This window comes from Hippoglossus stenolepis, chromosome 14 (assembly GCF_022539355.2).
Source record: "Hippoglossus stenolepis isolate QCI-W04-F060 chromosome 14, HSTE1.2, whole genome shotgun sequence".
In the NCBI taxonomy this organism is placed as follows: Eukaryota; Metazoa; Chordata; class Actinopteri; order Pleuronectiformes; family Pleuronectidae; genus Hippoglossus; species Hippoglossus stenolepis.
This window is the reverse complement of record NC_061496.1, coordinates 5,573,764-5,589,501: the sequence shown is the minus strand read 5'-3', so window position 1 is coordinate 5,589,501 and position 15,738 is coordinate 5,573,764. Positions and strand designations below refer to the sequence as shown.

Genomic DNA, 15,738 nt, shown 5'->3' with positions numbered 1-15,738 from the left:
GAGCACAGATCCAGGATTTCTAAAACCAGCAGGTCTTGAATGAAAAAGTCAAAAGAAATTAACTCCTCGACCTCGTGACACTCAACACTGACACAAATCAGCAATTTCAGTGACAGAGCCTGCTGCTGACTGGGCGATACCTCCAGACCCAGAGGACTCTGCCCCCCCCTCCCACCCAGGGCTTGTTTTGTGGGACTACACCAGCGAGCACTTACACCCAACAATATCCACTGGGTCTGGGTTTGAATTGACTTTCAAAATAGCCGGGTCGAATGCTGGGTTACTGTGCAGATTTTGTTTAAGGGGGCTCTATGTGTAGCTGCAAAACCTGAGGGAAAGTTCAGGTCATGGAACAGTCTCAGCAGGTTATGAAGCTATAGCCTGAATAATGTATAGCACAGTAAAGTTTTTCATAGCAAACTTTATAAAAAAACTATTTTGGCCTGTTTTCCTTCACCCCCCTACTCATGATGAGGAGAGGCTGCCTGACTTCACAGTTCAAACCAAGCTGCTTATCAGGGTAAATATCGATGAAAGATATTTCCACAACAATCAGAAGCATTAGAGGGGAAACAATAAACTTCAAGACGCAGTGAAGAACAGACGGAGACAGATACTGCAGATAAACACTGGAGATTGACCAATGGAGGATTGAAGATGCCAATTGTTCAATTCCTGAAATATTTGTGCGTTAATTGTTTTCCATCCAGCTAATGAAGCTACGTTAAAGTTCAGTCAGGAAGAACGTCTTCTTGCATTATCCCCTTCCTGCTACTCTAGGTTTCCACCTCATTCTCAATTTCCATCCAATCACAACCTGACAAGCTCGCCTCGGGCCAATCCCCTGCAAGCTGTCAAAGTGTAAAATGTCATTCAGCTTTCATTTCAGTGCCATGATCACTGAGGGACCCGCCTCCACCTCCCTGCACCGACTCATCTGTGAGTACCATCTTCATTCAACCGTCCAATCAGACGCTCTTCGTCAGACGCCCCGACTTTGTGCTTCACTCCTCATCATCACCAGCAGCAGTGTGCAGACTCCTTCATATTGAAAACAACTTATCTATAGGACGTTCTACTTCCAGCGAGAGTCCAAGCACCAACATCTATTCCTCTTCACATTCACATTCATTTGATAGACTGATTATAGAAATATATAGAAATAGACTGATTCAGCTCCATTCTCAACTTCACTGGAGATTAAATGATCGATATCACAAATACATCAAACCCCCAAAATCAAGGCAACGAGAGAAACTTAGACCGAAATATATTTAGATGTAGTCAAACTTGAATAAAAGAGAAGTGATGAACTAAACTAATCTACAGCTGAAAATATTATATTATATTATCTTTGACCAAACAATCTCTGGAATATTCTCTGGGAAATAGAGAACTTTAAATTTAATAAAGAAAACATTAATCAGCTAATCCCAAAAAAAGGTCAAATTACTTGGTAATTAATGTTTTTGTCAAGACTGAACGTAATAATATACATATATAATAATATAACATAATAAACATTAAATTAAGCTTTGTGTTTTGCACAAGCCTGTTTAATTAGCATCTAATGAAATTTGGATTAGAGCTTAAACAGCCCTTCACATCTAATTAATCTTTACGTATTAATTTAAACTTCCTCCCTGCTTTATATGCAATGGCCGCTTTTCCCAAAATAGTACCTGTGGATTACAGCGGACACTATAAGTCCATTAATCAATAAGTTGGTTGGACAGAAAATGGATTAGCAGCAGGTTTGATGGTTATTTAATCATCATGGATGAGAGACTTGTGGTTTCCGGCTCCTCAAATGCAAAGATTGAGAGAGTTTGCAGACGTCCTGGTGAATCGGTCGATTAAGAGGCTCTGAAAGTTTGCAGAGGACAAGTGAACACAGAGCGCAGACAACAGCAGCGAGTGGATTTTACACCAACAGGCTCAGATGAGCTTGTGCATCAGTTCATTAGGCACCTACTCACCGTGAAAAGGCCACCGCGACCACAAACCAACCCACCACCCACACTGCACCTATTTGTCTCTACTCTCTTTATCTTAACCTCACACACACACACACACACACACACACACACACACACACACACACACACACACACACACACACACACACACACAGACAGAGTTGTGTTTAATCAAAATAGACTTGTCCTTCAACACATTTGCATGTCCCATATTGGGGGGTTCACTACGGAGCCCAGCATTACACGCAACATTAAAACACAGCAGTAGGCTAATCTAGCGCCTCCACGAGGGATGGCAGCAGCAGCAGCAGCAGGAGCAGGAGGAGAAGTGACAGAGGACGGGAAAGTAGAGGATGAAAGAGGATGCTACAAGAGGAGGAGCGTCGGGCAGAGGTGTGTGAAGTCTTGTTTATGCAGCATGAAAGTGGGGAATATGAGAGGAGAAGGGGAACTTGAGGATGAGAAGGAGCAAGGGGGAGGAAGAAGGGGAAGGAGATGGAAGCAGCAGGTGGTAGTCGGGGGAGGAAGGAGAAGATGGAGCAGGAGGAAGAGGTGATGCTCAAGGAAGAGCAGCAGGAGAATAATTAGATGCTCGGAGAGGTGCAGTGGCTGCAGGAGAAGCAACAGGAGGAACAGGAGACGGAGCAGCAGCAGCAGCAGTGAGGGATGCTCAGGGAGGAGCAGCAGGGGTTGAGTCTACGTGAGGAGCAGCAGAAGCACAAGTAAGCGATGCTTTGTGGGAGGAGTGGGAGGAGGCCATGCTTAAAAGAGGTGCAGCACAGGAGGAAGAGACTGATGTTTGGGAAGGAAGGAGCAGGGGGTGATGATGCTTCAGGGGGAAACAGAGGAGCTGATGTTGGGGAGGGGCAGCAGGTGGAGGATGAGGAGAAAGGAGGTGGAAGCAGCAGGTGGTACTTGGGGAGGAGTGAGAGAAGGTGGAGCAGAATGTGGAGCTTGGGAAGATGAGCAGGAGGAGAAGGGGGAGGTGAAACTCAAGGTGGAGCAGCAGGAGTATAATTAGATGCTCGGAGAGGTGCAGGAGAAGCAACAGGAGCTGAAGGAGAAGGAGCAGCAGTGAGGGGTGTTCAGGGAGGAGCAGCAGAAGCGTATATGCTTCGGGAAAAGTGGGAGGAGGCCATGCTTGGAGAGGTGCAGCAGAGGAGGAAGAGGCTGATGTTGGGGAAGGAAGGAGCAGGGGGTGATGATGCTTCAGGGGGGAGACATTGGGGAGGAGAGGCAGGGGAGGTGGCAACAGATACGCAGAGTCACCGACTACCTCTGAGCTGTGATGATGATCCAGACGCTGCTCCAGGTATTAGTGGAAATGAGAGTATTTCAACGACAATAACAAAGTGGAGCAAACATCATATAGAGGAGCACACACACCCAAAGCCTGCAGCTCAGTTTATTCCTATAGTTCCATGCATTTCTTCTCCATATGTGCACAGGGACGTCTGAGCAATGACCTAAACCCTCCAGTGCAGCACAGGAGCCTTCACGTCCCAGTTCAACTGTTGCAAGGTGATCGACCATCACTCAGCTCAGTCTGATGAGGGGGGGGGGGAAACTTCCTGTGATAAATCGCAGAGGGATAACACACACACACACACACACACACAAACTTAAACCGCAGCCACTGACAGGACCGTTTGTGGGGTTTGAAGACTCTACACACGAGGACAGCTCCTCCTTGGCTCGTGCGTAAACGCATCCAAAGCTTTGCCCCCCCCCTCTCCTCCCTCCTCCAGTCTGCCCCAGCCGATGCCAGAGAAACGTCCCCCAGATCCACCTACCTTCCAGGGCGCACACCGACGTGATCACCACCAGCAGCAGCAGCAGCGCCGCAGCCCAGCAGGTGGCCGGCGTGGCCAACACGACTCCCCGCCTGTGCGCTGCCATCATCCGGGTGTCAGAGACCAATCCACACTGTATTCCTCCTCCGCACCTGCAGTCACATCTCAGTCCTCTGCGTGTCCGTGCGTGGCGAGGGTGCGTGAGCGTGCGGCACCTGCAGACTCTGCGGGGACTGAAGTGGATGGAACCGCTGGTGGATCTCTCTTTCCTCTCTCTCTTTCTCTCTCTCTCTCTCTCTTTCCTCGTCCCCCGCTTCCTCGCACCTTTCTATCCAATCAGGAGCGAGCTTAGGCGGCTCTTAAACCAATCACCCGTTCTTTCCCACCTGACCCGCGCGTAATGCCCAATGGTCCGGTCCTCCTCCTCCTCCTCCTCCTCCCCGCCGCCCCCCCAGCCCCGGCGTGGTGCTGGCTCCGCGACGGGACAGTGACACCCAGTGGTCATAAAGCAGTCCAGCAACCAGCCTGTCACTGAACGAGCAGGGGGATCACCAGGGTAGAGATGAAGATGATGATGTGCAACACATGTGTTTCATCCATTAGTTATACTGCTGATCATTGGGTGAGAGGCACATCCTGGGTCTACCTCTGCAGCACCAGGTCTCTGTTTGTCCAATAAAGCCGTCAGACTTTCCAAAAATCGAGTCTGAACAACTTTGATAGGAAACACATTTTGTTTCAGTATATTCCACAACAAACAGCCTCGTGTTTCATCGTTGCGTTGTCATCTATGGTGCAGAACCCAAACTGCGTCCACACGCCACCTCTCACATGCTCTGGTGTCATGGTTGTCCACTCAGGATGGCTTTGCTCGCTGGTGTCGTCCATTTTCATGGCAAAACTACATAACATAGCTGGCTTGCTCTAGGTCAGGAGGGCATGCGATAGGTTAAGCTGACAGTGATCGCCCTCTGCTGTAAAACTCAACCCATTTATCCATTTATCTGTCTAGCTGATTCTGCTGTTTGTAGAAGCAGCGTCTGTAGGCGAGGGACAAGATTTTGGGGCCTGGAAGCTTTCTGCCTTCAGTTTCTAGTTTGACCAATCATGTTTGAAGAGGCTTTGGTTTCCCAAAGGAAAACAGTAGGTGTGGAGAGCATAAGAGGCAGAACACAAAGTCTGACACACTACAGCTCACCTATCCATCCATTCATCCATCGGGGCTGGAGCCAATGCCAGCTGACACACCCTGGACACGTCGCCACTCTGTCGTAGGACCGATCCATGCTCACATTCACACCTAGGAGCAAATCAGAGTCTCCACATAACCTGCTGCATGTCCCACAATTCCTTCCATTATTTCAATCTCTCCCATAACTATGATACTGCACTGCAGAACATTTCCAGATTTGCTTTTCTCAATTTTGAGTAACTGTTCTCTTGATTCTTTTTAGCTATTCAGATTCAAAACTCTGTATTCAAAAGCGATTTTGAATACAGAGTATCCTTCACCTTAAGCTTTTATTACTTGTAATGGTATAGAGGCTGATCTGTCTTCCTTAGACATCAGAGTTTTAGCTCCCATGGGCTCAAACATCCAGACTGGCCTCTTGATTAAAGGCAGCTCACTGACCTTGCTCATGAAAAGCTTCTGATACAGAAAATGCAAAAAGCTGCGAAGCAAATAAACCTGGCCTTAGACTCTCCATCAGTCAAAAGAAGTTTTAAGTGCATGTATCACCCCCTGCGGTGAAAGCCTGCTGGAGGCCAGAGCTGCACAGGAGGTAAAAAAAAAAAAAAGATCCATCAAGGAATTTGAATGAGACATCAGAGACAGATCAGGTAATGAGCGATGGACACAGCAGGGGTCTCTTCAGCCAGAGTGAAAACACCAGTGTGTGCGAGTGCAGCTCCTGCATCAGTCACCTCATGAACTATATGAACAACTTTCACCCTTCAACACACACACAATTGAAACTAATGGACCATTTGTGATTGTGTGTCCTTCATGTGCATTTGGACTCTTGGAGGATTTTCAACACTGTGTTGTTGCCATATTGTTAAAGTTGGGAAACGTCATATTGTAACTGAAACACATCTGACCGGTGCATATTACCCATGATGCCCGGCTTCCTGAACCAGAAGAGCTGCTGTTGTAACCAATCCACCGAACTCTGTTCAGGATTCTTCATATTTTAAAAGTTTCCTCGCTGTATATTGGGTAAATGTTGTTGTGTTGTTCCTCATCTCCTTCATCTTCATCAGCTTCTGTTCTTCTACTCTGTCTGCGTCAAAGCTGCTCAGCCACACAGCAGTACAGATGACTGCATTTTCACGCCCAGACAATCCAACTGCATTTGTTTCTCAATCTGACATTGCAACTGTCAAAAGGTTCCATCCTCACAGCAACGTTCATACGGGTGCTACTGCGTGCAGGTACACATTGACCAGGATGTAGAAGAGTTGTGTGTCGGTGAAACACAAAAAGAGACGGAGAAGCTTCGTCTTTTAAAGCCGGCAACTAGAAGCATCTGAGGATTCCAAGAAAACACATTATCAGTGAGTTTACGTCTTTTAAACCGCAGGTGCAGACTTAGAAATCGATTACAGGCTCGTTGGTTGTCACACAGGCTGAACTATTATTTTTAAACTGTCTCCAGACGGTTCCCTTGAATGCTTGCTGCAAGACTTGTGGAGCCTTTTGTTTGACGGCAGCTGCTCACCTCGAGGGATTTAATATGGTGCGTTTGATGGAGGACAGACAGTTCAGACACTGTGCTAAACGTCAATAAATCGTCCTTGTGTCTGTACACGGCCCAGTGAAAATCAACTGTGTGGCAGGACTGTGACTGTCAGTAACATTCAGTTCATTTCCACATTGTCGACAATTACAGAACAAGACACATTTCAGGAAAAGGCGTCGCATGGAAAAGGCTCCAATTAAACCTACCTGTTAAATCGGGTCACCGTCATTCGTTGAGATATGAAATGTGCACTGAAAAATTCAAGACTTTCTGTCACTCGAAAATAGAAACCTGTCATGAACTCTTTTGCCTTTGAGTGTGTCTGTGTGTGTCTGTGTGTGTCTGTGAGTGTCTGTGCCTCCTGCTCCGTTTCACTCTGTTGTATCAGATTTTAAACATCAGCATCAGGAAGATAAATCATTCATTAAATCCAAACCCCCTGACTGGTGCAGAACTGTCATCCACCCACACAATCTGTGGCCTGGTTTCCCCCCCCCCCCCAGCAGGCCCAGACGAGGCTCGTCACCGCCTGTTACAAAGAGCTATAGGTTTATTTATAGTGCTGCATGACGAGTGCTGACAAGTTGAATATCTCAGGAGAAAATCCTCCTTGATTTGATGTTGAAAAGTCTTTGAGTAGGTGTGGCACATGGTGATTAGTCCTGCCTGGCCCTGCAGTGGAACCAGGACCAGTGGGTAATAATTACATCTGGTCGCGATGAATCATCACTCACAGACAGTGTCAAGAGAACAGTTCGGATGTTTTTATGGATTTTTTAGAGCCAAAGTGATTCCAATATCATATATATATATATATATATATATATATATATATAAATGAAACATCACTCATTATCTACTCACCACTATGCTGATGGAGGGGGTGGGGGAAGTGTTTGAGTCCATTAAAGTCTTGACCATTTTCTCTAACGTATGTATAGTAACTTATCAAATGAAGGCTGAAATTTCCTCTGATGTATTGCAGTAGAAGTATAAAGTAGCATGAAATGGAAATTATCAGGTAAAGTACAAGTACCTAAAAACTGCACTGAAGTACAGTACTTGTAAATGTCCACACCTACTGAAAGGATGTAGCCTAAGTAACAATCCTTGTCTTATGTTGCCATCTAGTGGATACTTTCTGATCTGCACTGCTAGCTGTGGTAAGGGCGATGCCAACATTAATTTCTTTGTTTAATAACAACACAACTAGCTACAAAATAAATGCTCTTGATTTGCTGAACCTTAAATAAAATATTATCTGATGACTGTGTTAAACCAGTGTTAATAACAACTGGGAACTGATACTCCCAGTTAACTTTATTAAAACAATCAAAATGATTCCATTTATTAAGGTTATTATTCCAAATTTAGTCATTTTTCAATTATTATTAGTAAGTCTGAGCTTTTTATGGAAAATTAAAGGCGATTAAATATAGTTTTTTTCAAACAATCGAGACTTTCTCTTACGAAAGGGTATTTGCTGTCCTCCCTCTCTGATCATCTCCCCAGGTGAAGACGTCAGCGGCTCAGGAAGCGGGATGTGCCGAACTGCTTCTTCATGAATAATAATTGAATCAACTGTCCACGGCAGAATCCACTGCGACAATCAAACAGAGTTTAATGAATGAAATGTGCGATTCAATACACTCATGAAAAAAAAAAAATCAGCTTGATACACAACCCCAGTGTGCGTGTGCATGTGTGTGCAAGAGGTCGGCTATTCGTGTGAATTCTATGTTTGGTATGTACCAGTAGAGTAGTGCAGACCGAGAAGCAGGCATGCCGGGCAAGTAACAAATCACCAGGGTAACGTGTACATGTTGTCAATATTTTTTGCAAATGTCCTGAACCGTATGTACAAAACTGAAAATCCTGTTATTCATCATAACATCATTCAATAAAAATCCTGGCGTCAGTGTCGCAAATGCTCTTGATTTAAGGAAACTCCACGACTGTGCTTGTTTACAGATGCTTTCATGAGGCTGCTCATTTCTTTACAAAGGTGATGAGGTGGTAAAAAATTAAAATAAAAAGTTGTCATCTCCTTTCTCTTTTGAAATGTTTGGCTTTACGGTAACAATGAGGTAAAATCCTGCAACCACGACATCGTCACTGCATTTCAGGAGCGGGATCGTTCGTCTGCAACCTTTCAAATGAATCGTACCGACTGCATCTGTTTAATGCCGACACACAAACACACACTGAAACATCTGGACAACTACATCACAGATTATGGGGGATTCTTTTGCCAATATACTGTGAGTATCATACTGTACATTCAAGGCTGAGTATGACGCCAGTCTCTGAGCTAATGCACACAAACATTTACAGCTTACACAATGTTCCTTAAGGTCCACAACTTCCAGCTAAAAAAATGAAATGAGAAGTGTTCTTGAACGCACCACGCATTGGGCCACTAGACATTTCCTCACTGAACTAGGCCGCCTGCTGACTGGACACTGGAGCTAAATGAACCTGATAGAAAGTCAAGAAGTCGTCGTTTATATCCTCATCATCTTCATCGTTGTCAGGTTTCTTCTCGGTCGTCTTCATCTCCCATAATCCTCATCCCAGGAATCCACTGGAACCAGCTCAAGAAACCGAATCACACAATCAACATTTGAAAACCGAGCCGAACAAAATAAAGAACATTGTCACTGTCAGTTTTTTCGCTCCTCTCTGAAGTCAAAGAAAATCTTGTCCAAAATGTCTTTTTGAACTTTTTTTTTGGCAAGGTAACTTTCCAACCTCTCCCAGTCCATACCACAGTTCAGCCCTGCTGTAGACCTCAGAGTCTGATTGGAGGCGGCAGCGGTCCATCATCGCTGGAAGAGCAGGGCGACCAATGGGAGCAGGAGTAGGAGGCCGGTTTGAGACGTGGCCGCGCCTCGGACTCGGTTGTTTTCTGGCGAGTAGGCGTACAATCCCGGCCTGCCCCGAGGACAATGTCCACCCACGCACATCCCGCTTCCTGAGCCGCTGATGTCTTCACCTGGGGAGATGATCGGAGAGGGAGGACAGCAAATACACTTTGTAAGAGAAAGTCTCGATTGTTTGAAAAAAAGGACATTTAATTGTGTTTTTAAAGAGACATCGCCTTTAATTTTCCATAAAAAGCTCAGACTTATGAATAATAATTGAAAAATGACTAAATTTGGAATAATAACCTTAATAAAAGGAATCATTTTGATTGTTTTAATAAAGTTTAACTGGGAGTATCAGTTCCCAGTTGTTATTAACACTGGTTTAACACAGACAATCAGGCCATTAATGAATTGTTTTGTGGGAGACAGCTAAGTTTGTAATAGGGACAAACATTAATAGTGTAAAAAAATATTTGAAAAACACGTACTTGCATCCTGGAAGTCCACGTCGTTACCATCGATGGCGTTTTTCAGCCTGTTGCTCATGATCTTAAGTTGCATGATCTGCTGCCGGATCGTCATGTCTGGCTTTGTGATGTCGAGCTCCACTTCTGGGTTGTTGATCTGATTGGCCAGGCCGTCGCCCATCGCCTCTGGAAGATATCTGATTGGAGGAGAGGAAGGACGGGGACGGGATGTGAGGTTCAAAACTTTAGTATGGTTCTATGTAGAGTGTAAAAAAACATGACACTCACACCTACGGTCACTAAACTCCAGTCTGCGTGTGTTTGCACTGTGGGACGAAGCCAGAGAAAAACCCACACAGGCCAAGCTGGGATTTGAACCGAGAACCTTCTTGCTTGAGAGTGCCAACCACCACACCACTGTGCCGCCATTATTTAAATTAATGGCAAAATAACATATATACGTTTACAGGACTGTATCACATATTCCACTCCACTAGAATTTATTAGGGCTGAAATTTTGCCTGTGACATTTATTGAGCTCTCTTGAAAAACCACTAGATGTCGCTGTAGCTTTAAGTTCATCACAGTAATGATTCACTCTCTGCCACACACACACACACACACACACACACACACACACACGCTATATTTCATGCTGTATATGACCGTCATATTTCTGGTGTGCTCTGCTCAGGATAAATCTCATCACTTGGCTTTAATCCAACCGCTTTCGTGTGTGTTTGTGTGTGTGTGTGTGTGTGTGTGTGTGTGTGTGTGTGCACAGAGGGGGATAACATGTTTGCTTGTCAACATGGCATCAAATTGTTTTATAATCCATTTATACATGGATTAATGGAGGCTGAGACAAACATCAGGGGCGTGTGTTTGTGTGGCCATGAATGCTTGTGTTGCAGGATGTGAATGTGGAATAAATTTAAACTCTGAATAAATTCCCGTACGCGATTATTTTCAGCTTGTCTGAGAGGAAACAGCTTCCTGTCTCTGGCAGAAACTGCATCACAGCAGCTTCATCGTGAGCTTCTCCTTCACCCTCTTCCCCTCAGAAACATCTTTTAGCTGTTCGGTGTTAAAGAGCACGTGCTTTCTTTTTGTCACGAATATTTCTGTCTGTGCTGCATGAAAGGCAACGTGTGCAGAACAGATTTCAGAACAGGAAAGTGTTCAGAGTGAACTTCACTCTGTTGCAGGAAACTTATCTCACTTCCTACAAGATGGAAAAGTAGTAGCCTCAGTCAAGTCCCTTTGAATTCAATCGAGCTGCACCAAATTGCAAACACTCATAGATATCAGTTCCCTAAATGGGTCAAAACATGCCCTAACTTTTTTTCATGTTATTTCAATATCGGGATTGGTTGCTCCTTCCCCGCTTGTTTCTTCATTGTTATGTTGCCGCTTGGTTTGTTTACCCAAGTCACACCGCTATGAACTTTGGGTGATACCCTTTGGAAACGTAGTAATTCTGACTTACCGACAGTGAGCATAAAGGGATCAGAAAGTTTCTAAGCGAGAAAACATTCCTTAGCCCTCACTGATTTACCAGGATTGCAAGTCTGTGAGTCCCTGAGGCAGAACACTGGCACTCGGCCTGTGTCTTGTTTTGTCTTCCTCACCTGGCTTTGGAGATGCCGTTCCAGCATTTATCCTGAGCGGCGCCTCCTGCTGCCAGTTTGCTGCACAGTGCCACCGGGAGCTGGACCCAGTACTGCCTCATCTCCCTCAGTTTACTGGAGAGGTCCGATACCTGAGGACAGAAAACATCCGGGAGTGAGGAAAAAGTTTTCGTCTTGAAATTTACAGGTGCCAAGATCCCCAAGTTTAAAATCCAAAGAAAGTCGTAATGTGTTTTCATCACATTGAAAATTTAAAAAGCAGAAAACTTATTAATGTCCATTTTTAAACGTTAATTGAACACATGGATAACCTAGACACTCATATAACCACATGCTCTGTATCTATGTCAGCTTGTTTTACATGTACAGTGCATCCTCCGGTACATTTGTATGTAACCACACGTCGCTCTGAAGGACGTTAAATTCCCTGTGTGACCACATGTGCTGATGTTGATGCAAAGTACAGTAAATCACCTGGGATCTCATATGAACATTAAGTCATGCAAACATTTTGAATTTAAATTCTCAACCACCACACAACGACATCAGGGCAGCATCTCAAATTCACTGATTCAGATATTCAATGACGTTTATTGATAATATCGTCACTTTTTAAAGGTTCTTTCTTTTAATTTATCTTTTTTTTAAGAGTTTTTACTTTGAGTGTGGATCATGTACACACCTGCATCTCCAGCCTGAGCCCAGCAGTCGGCGAGGGTTTGTACTCGGAGGCCGTCAGCGAGCCGCTCTTCCTCCTCTGCTCGTGGGGGGCGGGACTTCCTGTGTCTGGTTCCCCTGGTGTTCCACATGACTGGTAAACCTACACACACGCAAACACACACATTGCAGTTCAACACACATGCACTGGAAGCTGTGGATGTGACCTCACACACCTCTGGTCTGATACTCTGCACAACACCAGATGTGAGTGCTTAAATGATCCACTAGATGTCACCAGAGACGAGCATTTCGAACCCTAAGGTTGCTTGGAGTTACAAAGAACATGTGGCTCAGGTTGTTTATGGATGTACTTGTCCCATAATGAGCATTAACATACACAAAGGCTACAGCATGGACATTTACTAAATTATGGGATCTTAGCAGCATATTAATGTTGCCTCGTGACATTAGAAGGATAGAAACCGATGGAAATTAGAGCCGACGGGTTAAGGCCACCACCACTGGAGGCCATTATTGAGCTCTACCCCCAATGATTTTTTAAGGATAAATATTTTGTTTCTAGATGATTTTGCGTTTTCCCAAATGATCTTTGACCTGCAAAACTAATCCAACCATGAACCCGATGGAGGCGGGTTTGACAAATAAGAGCAGCGCGTGCAGGACTGCAGACATAAGCGTGAGCTGGCATCTTACTGGAGTTACAACGCTCCCTGGGAAATGTGCTCGGGTGCTCGTCTGCAGTGAGACTGAGCGATGACACAAACTGAGATGAGGACTTGACTTGAGATGTCTTACTCTGGCTGTGAACGTGTCCATGTTTTCCTGCTGGTAGTGAACGGCCTCGTAGATCCGAGCAGGGATGGAGGAGAGAACCACGTCGAGGCTGGGCTCTGTGCTGAAACTGGCCACCACCTGGATCATGGTGTCTGGAGGAGAGGAGAGGAAGAGGAAGAGGAAGAGGAGAGGAGAGGAGAGGAAGAGGAAGAGGAGAGGAGAGGAGAGGAGAGGAGAGGAGAGGAGAGGAGAGGAGAGGAGAGAAAACCAAGTAAATCTTGCTGCAGATCTTGATCTTGAATTTTCTTTCACTTTCTTAAGAACGTTTTTCAACATTTTCTTTGTTTCTTTAGGACATAATAAATGGATCAGGTATATTTAGTGGACTGATATTCATGAGTGAGTGAAATTTGGGGGTTGGTCTGAGTGTCATTCTAGTTATAAGTGATACTGAAAAAGAAAACAAGTTGTATAATTGATAATACAACAGTCATTTAAATAGTTCCTTTGAAACGTCTTCAGCAAATCTTGACTGAGAATCAGAGATTTTATAAAGATATATTAACATTAATGTGCTTTGAAATTCAATGTGTGTGGTTATTAATGTGTGTAGTAATACTGCTTTTATCCCTGTGGCTGAGTTCCTATCTGCTTTATGTGTGATTAAAACTTACCCTCAAAACTTTTTAGTACTTGTATCTTAATCTCTGTGGATGAACATAGTGTGAATTGCTTGTTTCAGCCTGATGAACATCTGTTTGTGAGATTCATCATCAGTATAATGAAATATGACCGCCTGTTCCACTTTACACTGGGTTTGTGATATGAGATATTTTATACAGATCCAGTGTCGGCTCCAGGAATCCACTCAGACTTTAAATGTGGTACTTCCCCTTTCTGAATCGTACCTATGAGGTTCTGCCACTCGGGGTCCAGGTCGGCCTGGTTGGCCAGGCAGCCCTTCATGACGTTGGAGCAGTAGTTGGAGCAGGGCTTGACGGAGCTCATGCCGCGGCAGTGAGGGCAGTAAACCAGCCTCATCAGGGCCTTGGTACACTCCACACTCAGAGAGACCTGGTGGAGGGGAAGAGGACAGTTAGAAACCTCATGGAGGGAGAGGGTCTTTTCACGATGATGGCCATTTCCTGTTCCTTCCATTCGTCCGTCATTGGGGAATCTACCTGATGATATAAATATGTCTGGGGGAGGACAGAACCGTAGAGGGCGCTGTTGTGACATTAGAGGAGACGCAGCCTGAGGAAGACGGCGATGATGACAGCTCATCTTGTCAGTCTTTCAACAGTACATGGGTTCTGTTACACCTCCTGGTCATTTACACACAAGTCATGAAAGGTGTCCAGTTGCACAGTCATTCTACACCCCCCACCCCCTCCCAAACCAAAGAAAAAACTCCAAAGTAAGAGCAGGAGTTCAGGAAATTGATGGGATGTATGGAAAGTTTCAAACTTAAATCAATGCTTTAGAGTTTTACAATTTTAGACATTTGGATGCATTTCCCTTCCCTTGCGTCGTTAAATCCATTCCTGTCAACATCAAGTCTGCGTCGATTTGTGTCAGCGTTACATTATTATTGTGCAGTGAAGTGCTGATCAATTCATAAAGTCTGCACGCATCACAACTATAATGCAGCTTTGACAAAAATGAATGCAGACTTCACTGTGATGGACGACAACAGAGGTTTTCAAAGTGGGAGAGTCAGTGACTGGAAGTGAAAAATATATTAGTTATTATTAGATTAGTTATTACAAAGATCTCCTTGATTAAGGAAGTTGCAGGAATTTGATTTCATTTATTTATTTGTTTTACAAATGTGGGTGGCGACTCATGGACGTCTGCAACTATGAGAGGAAAACATTAAAATTTGCAAATGTCTGACACATTCTGAGCTCTGTAACGGGGGAAATTGGGTTTAATTAAAATATACCAGTATGATCCCTTAAACTGTAGAACTGGAATGAACCCATTATTTAAAAAATTCGAATAAAGCTTGAATAAAGTAATGAGGGTGTAAAAAGTAAAGTTGTTGTGACCATTGAATCTCATTCAGAGTCGTGAATAAGAAAACAAACACACAGTCACACTGAGTTTCTGGGAAAAAATGCATTAAGAGTAAAAAACATCGTAATTTGACATCATCAGTGTCATCGCTCTGAACGAGAGCTTTGTTCCGATATATAAATATTTGATGATCTTTGCTTTTCATTTTTAGGGTGGAGATGTTTTTTTTCCTTCTGACAGTTACAGGGTGTGACGCCGACGCATCCATCATATCTGCTCTACTGGGACTTAGCCAAACAACACACACACACACACACACACACACACACACACACACACACACACACACACACACACACACGCGATGCTTTCTCATTACGACACAAACACTGCATCTTGAACTTTCAAACTTTCACTTTCTCTAACTCAACACACCATGTCTCTCTCACTTTACCTCTTCCTCAGTCTATCTGTCAGTATCTCACACAGACACACACACAGCACACACACACACACACACACACACACACACACACACACACACACACACACACACACACACACACACACACACACGCGCGCACACAGTCACTCACCTGCGACACCTTCCTGACCACCTCTCCGCTGACTGCCAGCCCCTGGACAAACGACCGGGCTGTGACAAAAGCCCGGATCACCTTCGCCTTCATGTCCCGAGGGACGTCTCCAAATGGCCGCAGCGTCTCCTGTTGCTTAGCGACACATTCAAGGTAGTCCTCTGATAGGCTGACCTTGTAGACAGAG

The 15,738-nt window shown here is 44.6% G+C and overlaps 1 protein-coding gene across 1 annotated transcript in view; it reads right to left on the bottom strand.

Annotated features, from left to right (window-relative positions):
• Positions 1-8,112: 8,112 nt before the first annotated feature.
• LOC118121471 (glypican-1) overlaps positions 8,113-15,738 on the bottom strand; it is a 35,833-nt gene continuing 28,207 nt past the window's right edge. The window contains exons 4-10 of the mRNA XM_035177369.2: positions 15,552-15,725; positions 13,845-14,010; positions 12,958-13,088; positions 12,164-12,301; positions 11,482-11,612; positions 9,872-10,047; positions 8,113-9,511 (exon numbers count right to left, since the gene is read on the bottom strand). Coding sequence (XP_035033260.1) covers positions 9,339-9,511; positions 9,872-10,047; positions 11,482-11,612; positions 12,164-12,301; positions 12,958-13,088; positions 13,845-14,010; positions 15,552-15,725 — 1,089 coding nt within the window. The 3' untranslated portion in view covers positions 8,113-9,338. The remainder of the gene's footprint in view (positions 9,512-9,871; positions 10,048-11,481; positions 11,613-12,163; positions 12,302-12,957; positions 13,089-13,844; positions 14,011-15,551; positions 15,726-15,738) is intronic.